Source organism: Belonocnema kinseyi, chromosome 4, assembly GCF_010883055.1.
Source record: "Belonocnema kinseyi isolate 2016_QV_RU_SX_M_011 chromosome 4, B_treatae_v1, whole genome shotgun sequence".
Lineage (NCBI taxonomy): Eukaryota > Metazoa > Arthropoda > Insecta > Hymenoptera > Cynipidae > Belonocnema > Belonocnema kinseyi.
Window position 1 is genome coordinate 90,668,572 of NC_046660.1, and position 7,550 is coordinate 90,676,121.

The window sequence follows — 7,550 nt, forward strand, 5'->3', positions numbered from 1 at the left end:
AAAAGATGTAAAAAAATATATTTTAACAATCAATTCCAACGGCATCAGCCGGTAACGTTGTACACGAAAATACGAAATCTCTAGAGCCTCGCCCAGTGGCCGCCAGGTTTCGTATTTTCGTCTACAACGTTACCGGCTGATGCCGTTGGAATTGATTGTCAAAATATATTTTTAATATTAATATATTTTTAAATTAAAATTAATGAGGGCCTAAAATTATTATATTTAGTATTATGTTAAAATTAATTAATTTCTTTTACGGTTTCTTTTTAAAAAAGGGACATTTTCGAGATAGTAAATAAATTTTAAAAGTAAATTAATTTTAAATCAATTCAGGATTTAGTTCAATGAAAAAGATAAATTAATTTCTCGTCTAGTTTCTTTTAAAAGAGAAATTTTCGAAATACTATATAAATAAGTTTAAAAAAATTCTTGTCATATTTTAGAATTGTAGCGAAATTCTAAACATTATTTAAAAAAATATAATTTTTAAAAAATAGTGAATTGAAGGCTTGAATACTTCACTGTATAAATTTATCCTACATGTATTTTAAATCCTAAAACATTTTATTATTTTATCGCATAATAAAGATATAACTGAAGGAATATTTACACTTCTCTGTAGTGTCGAATTGACAATTTACATTTAATTCCGAGGAAAAATTTAAGGTTTTCACTACTCATTTAATTATTTATCAAAATTATATTAAAGTTCTGTTTTTTGTTTGTTTTTGTTTCTTGATTATTTGAAACGTATAATCTTTTTCCTTATAGTTTGTTTAATTACAAAAACCAGTAACTAGACTGTGCCTTGCACATTAAAATTTAATTTTAAAAGTTTGAGGGCAGTTAACCACTTGCAATTCTTATGCTCATCAGAATCCACAACTTCAAAGAAATCCAAATAGTTTATAAAAATAATTCAAACAATCGAAAAATCGAAAAAAATTCTAAATAAATATAAGGCGTTTAGGGGTGTATCTCAGCAACTAAGGCTATTACAAAAAAATGGAAAAGGAAAGAATTCCAAAGAATTAAAATAATTCAATTATTTTTTGCGATTTGGAAAATGACCGGAAATTTGTTTCCTTGATTAAAACGGCCACCTGGATTTCATAGCATTTAAAAAATTATTATATTCATTGGTGTTTTCCTGTAAAAATAGTTATACTTTTTCGTACTTGTAAAAAGATTCCCACCAAGGATTGAACAAATTTTTTATTTTATTTATTTCAAGTGAATTTTTTTTAAGTTTGCAATAACAAAGAAAAACTTTCCAATTAAATGTTTTAAGGGTTTAAAAATCGTGATTTATTTTTTTCATAAATAGTTTGGAAATAATTTTCACATTGTACATATCAGCTGATTTTTAGGTATATTATATTGATGATGTGTACAATGTGAAAATTATTTCGAAACTATTTATGAAAAAAATAAATCACTATTTTGAACACTTACAACCCCTAATTAGATAGTTTTTCTTTGTTATTGCAAACATAAAAAAATTCACTCAAAGAAATAAATAAAATCAAAGATTTTTTCCAAGGAAAAATTATCAACAAGATTTGTAGAAAATCTTTCAAAGAATGAAATTATTGTCCCGTAAGTTACAACCGAAAAATTACAATTTCAATTAATTTACAATTAAATTTTGGTACCTTACGCTATGCCTTACAGCTAATAAAATCCATCGGATCAGTTATTATTCAAAACTCACTTTCAATTGGTTTGAATGCAATATGAAACATTTTAAATTCCTAAGCTTTAAAGTCGAAATATATAATGAATTTGCAACAAAGAAGATTAATTTTCTTATCAAAAAAGACAAATTTTTAACAAATTCCATGAATTTTCAACCAAATATTGGAATTTTCAACTTATAAAGGATCCATTTCTAATCAAGAATCGACAAGTTGCAATTTTCAAAAAAAAAAGTAATTTTTAACATAAAAAACCAAATTGTCAACAAAAAAAGTTCAATGATAAGCCAAAGAGGTAAATCTTGCAGAAACATGCTTTAAAAAAAAAACTAGATTTAACAAACATGAAAAAAAACACGGAAAAGTTCATTAACAAACGAATTCTACTTTAATTTGTTATCATATTGTTAAATCATTAATCAAAATATACTAATTTAGAACTTAACAAGTGCATTTTTAATAAAAAGACGACGTAAAAAAAAATCAAGAAAATTAATTTTCGACCAAAAAGATGAATTTTTAACAAAACAAAAGAATGTTCTAAAAAATAATTAAATTTTAAACTTATAAAGTATACATTTCTAACAAAAATGTAAAATTGCTAATTGTAAGATAAAAAATTAATTTTGAACAAAACAAAAACCCAAAATGTTAAGAAAATTGTTACATGTTAAAAAAAGATTAATTTTCAACTAAATCGAGAAATTAAATTTTTAACAAAAGAGTCAACCCCAAAGATCAAGGGGAGTCTAAAAATATGAGTATTTAATGATAAAGTTCAACTTTTAACCAAGTCGTTTAATTTTCAATTAAAGAAGATAAATTGCGAAAAAAATAGTTAAATTTTTAACCAAAGAAATGAATTTTCCAGCATTGTATTAATGATCTACCAAAATAAGAGGAGCTTTCAAAAAAATATATTAATTTTTAACAAAATTTTTGAATTTTAAAGCCGGGAGGACAATTTTAAACCAGGAAATATTAATTTTTGCATTTAATGAAATTATCCTCATAATGTATAGTTTAACATTTGCTTAGCATAAAAATACACAACAAAAAATCGACAAGACTCAGAATACGAAATTACAGGAACTAAAAGAATGACAGAGAACAAGTATATTGAGACTATACTTAAGAAACTTTATTTTCAATTTTATTTATATTGGATAAAATATCAATATTACAGAGAAAAGTAACAGTGTTTTACTTTGAAGAATTCAAATGATTTAAAAACTGAAATTAAGAACAAAAATTAAAGGGCCTCTAATTTTTCTCATTCTCATCATTTATGATTGAGAAAGGATAAGAAAAGAAAGGTTCGACAAGTCCGAAAAGAAAGGACGAGTTAGTTAACAACCATTTTGGATAAAAATGCAAATTTTGGGACCATTTTTTTATACTTAAAATTTTTATTTATGGCTATTAATAGTACTCAGAAGGCCAAACAATTTATCCTGATGACTTTTTTTATACAAAAAAATTCTCAGAGTTATAGCATTTTCGATTTTCTTGTAAAGTTGAAAATTCTTATTTTTATTTCACAAAAAATAATGAGATATGAAAAATCCCATTTTGTGGTCAAACTATGCAGGATATGAAAGAAGATGAATCAACAAAAATTGTGGTCTCAAAAAAGATCTACAAATTCGTTAATAATCACTTCTTGATAGGAGGCGTACCTTTTGTTTTATTCGCGAAAAATAACATTAAAAATATTTTTAAAAAAACGTCGTGAAAAAATGATACAAGTTACGAAAAAAAAATGATTTAACAAAAATTATTTACCCGAAAAAGAGCTACAAATTTGTTATGAATTACTTTTTGACATGACACGTAGTTTTGGTTTTGATCATAAAAATGGTATTAAAAATAAAAAATTTGTGGAAAAACCAAATGACGCAAAAGACGACAAAAAGTCTCAAAGAGAAATGATAGGTTTTGAGAAATCCTACAAAATTTCTTTAAACCACTTTTCAATAGGACTCGTAATTTTGTTTTATCGTAAATAATATATGCAGATAATCGAAAATTCCAATATTACGCTAAAAGACGCAAGATACGTAAAAAATCTAAAAGAAGACTTGTAGGATATTTTGCTTTATACATGTATAAAAAATAATATGAAAACCAAAATCCTATTATTAGCATAACCACGCGAGATAGCGAAAAATGTCTAAAAAAAGGATTGTATTTTTTAAGTTTATTTTAAGGTGGTTCAGAAAATATAAATTTAAAACTGTCTGCCAAAAAACGAGTGCTCAGCGCGAGTGTCACAATAATATTGTGTACCTCAAAGCCTACAGAGCTTTGAGAAATTTAATCTTTAACTATACTTATTTAAGTAATAAATACAGAATATGAAAACGAATATAAATACTGCGATCTAAAGAGATGTTTTTGATAAAGTTTCATTCAAGCATTCTAAATGTAAAGAATAAATATCTGAGCGGGCATCGCGGGAATCAAAAGACGCGCGCCCCAGGCGCGCTCAAACTTGCGATCCACGGGCATAGCGCACGATGAGAATATGTCCGCGACAATAAATAGTTCATTTACGGATTATTTTATTACAATCTAACAATTAAGAGAAAAATGTGTTTGAAACTTTCCAATAATTTCTGATCTTTTAGATTAAATTGAGAAATGCTAGGTAAAATATTTATTTATTCTGACCAACCACTCGAGTAAAATTCAAAAATACATTTGTTCAATTTTGAAATTATGGGGTTCTCAATTTAAAAAATCGGGACATAATTTAAATAAATAGTAAGATACATCAATTCCTATAAAATATTATATAACAAAATTAAAAAAAAAATATTTATTATATAATTTTATCGTTTCATTATAATTTAATTCATAATTAATTACACAAACATAGAATTTTACGAATTATTGTTTACTTAAATTAATAATCGTGAGGGTGGCGGTATTCCTATAAAATTTAACTCTACATCTAAAAGTCCAAATCCCTAATTATACATGCAAGAACGCTTTACGATCATATTTATTAAAAAAATTATTTACTTTAAATTTCAACTCAATGTGTTTATCAATTAAAACTTTTAATGTCTTCAAACGTATAGTTTCATTTAGTAGACTTTCTACCGCTTTTTTCAAAACAACAAAATAATATTATTCATAGACAGAAATTTTAATTGCAAAATGACTAATTTTTTCCATAAAAGATGTCAGCTAAAAATATTTATTACGATACAATTACATTTTAATTTAATTTAAAAGTAAATCTTATGCATCTACATATTTTCTTGATGCAAAATTTATTCAAATAATTGATTTATTAATTGGAAATAATAAATAAAAATTCTCGATATAAGATTTGTATTTTATATTTTTAAGTATTTAGTATTTAAAGACTTAGTATCGGCTATTTGATGGACTTGTTCGACGGGTGAAGATGGCAGGGGCAAAGTAGTTCGTGTGTGCGATTTTCGGGTTGAGAGGCATGGGGGGATCGGGCAATTTTCGCCGGGAGCGCCGTTCCTCGAACTATACACATGTCGCATCTAGGCTTATAATATCTTTGACTCCGCTAGTCAAAGTTCAAAATTTCCAGAATGGCCAACAGTAGTAACGGTAAATGTTCGTTGTTGTTGTTTTCACCGGCAACATACTTCAAAAATAATTTCACAATCTTCTTTCATCATAAAAACACATTTTCATACATAAAACAGTAAAAAAACAAATAGAAATGTATAAATAATTATTCTGACAATTATTTATGTATTTCTACTTGTTTTTATATTGTTTTCTGCAATTTATTTAGTTTTTAGGACCATTATCTGAAAAGTATCTGGGTATTATCGAGCTTATCTGAAAGGTCATCTATTATCTTATCTTAGGGATATGAGTATACGCTAGATAGTTCCAGCGTCGACTTTGTTGTGACACATCTAAAGCATTGAGTGACCACAGCCTGGGTACATGGAGTGGAGGCCTAAAATTATTTGACTTTATTCTCCCTGCAAAAAAACAAAGAAAAAATAGTAGAACTACCGAAAAATATCACTTTTCTGATTTTTACCATGCATTTCGCAGCAAGTCGGCTCTAAAGGTAATCAGCGCCGTAGTTTCCCCTTGTGGCCACCCGCCAAATCTCATCCCATTTTTATCCTACTGGCGAGCATTATAACCTCCAGTTTGTCATCAAAAACTTAACATTTACTATTCTATTTACTTACTAGGCTTTCGAAATTTTTCTTCTAGACAGTGGTTTCACGGAAAGATACTTAGCACCGCTTCTTTTATAACGCCCCATTGCAATAATGGGGCAATGTTATCATAAAATACATACTAAAATATATTTCCACGACTAGTTTTGGTATTTCAGCATGATCCAATAAGCTATGGTCTCGCCACGCGCAACTAAAAAAAGTGAACCAATGAAATGGCCCGTAGAGATTCGTAAAGTGACCTCCATTTGTAAAAGGTCGTTAGGTGGGAGTTTAAACCGGGTTTGACGCCGCATATGCGAACTGCAGAAAAACTCGAAAACAGTCTTATAAATAATCGTATAAAGGTAAAATGAAAATCAGAAACATGTCACTTATATTTCTAAAGAATATCAAAACGAGAAATGCGTGCTATTAAAATTTTAAGTGCTTTGCAACATATTTGTAGAATTATAATTCCATACTATGCACACGGCCGATTTTTGAAGTAACGAAGAAAGTATACAAATTTTCTTGCAGTGTTTTTCATTACTGAACTTATTATAAATCATTTGCAATAATTGTATAAAGTCTGCTAAACTAATGTTTTTATTATTTTAACTATTATAAAAATTAATCATAAATGTTTAAAAATAAAATCATTGATTATAATAATGAAGAATTATTGTGATTATTATAATAATACAATATAATACAATATAATAATCCAATACGAGATATATTTTTATGATCAACAATCTTCATAAAATTTATGACTTGCTGTATTGGACCCCCATTAAACGTATTATTTTAATTTTTGTATTTTTCCGACGTTTTATAAGTACTACCCCTCTTCTTAAGCGTTTCTGAATAATTGAGATGAAAAAATTGAATTTACTTCAACTAAAATACCAATTTCATCCTGACCTAAAACTTAATTTTTTTGCGATGTTTTTGTGATGTAACTAGTTTGGTTTTTATTCGCCAAAATAAGTTATTTTAGTTAGTATCTAATTTAATATACAAATAATCCCCTTTAATTATTTTCAAAACCAAAAAAGTGATGAACAGTTTGTTACACCGCGACACCATCACACAAAAATTTCAGTTTTTCCGAACAAAACAACTTTTTTGGATGAAAAAATTTGTATTCTTATTCAGTCTCTATATCTTGAAATATCACGGGAGGTGTTTTTATACTTTTTTAAAACTAAAGATTGAATTTTGTAACTCAATCCGAAGCCGTGCCCGCTCCAATTTTAGGTTAATGTAATTTTCAGATTTTCAAGTTTCACATATAGTGCCCCTAAGCTGGATAACTTTTTCTGATCAAACTTTTTAGACCTTAAATCACGAATACTTCAGCTTTTGAGTATGTAAGTTTTAGAAACGCTGTGCTACATCATGACGCGAAATGATTTGAATTGTTAGAAAACATGGACATAGGAAGCACGGGACTAGGCATGCCATCCTAACTTGTCGAGCGGGGTTGAATCCACGGGAAAGGGAGAATTCCATGAGTAGGGAGAGCCGCCATCTTACGATGTGCCATTTGATTATGCGCACGAGCATCTTTGCCGACAAACTGTGCATGAAAATATAAACATGTGGGCGCTGCCATGTTTGCTGCGGGACATCAAAAGGTGGCGGTCCTCCCCCCTAATTGCATCACCCCCGC

General features: G+C 27.9%; 1 protein-coding gene across 2 annotated transcripts in view; it reads right to left on the reverse strand.

Moving 5' to 3' along the window:
• The window catches only part of LOC117171392 (small integral membrane protein 8), a 35,788-nt gene extending 29,748 nt beyond the window's left edge, over window positions 1–6,040 (reverse strand). For both annotated transcript variants that reach the window (XM_033358664.1, XM_033358657.1), the window contains exon 1: window positions 5,903–6,040. Coding sequence is in view for 1 of the 2 variants with exons in the window: in XM_033358657.1 (XP_033214548.1) it covers window positions 5,903–5,979 (77 nt within the window). In the remaining variant the exon portion in view is untranslated. The remainder of the gene's footprint in view (window positions 1–5,902) is intronic.
• Between the last annotated feature and the right edge of the window lie 1,510 nt (window positions 6,041–7,550).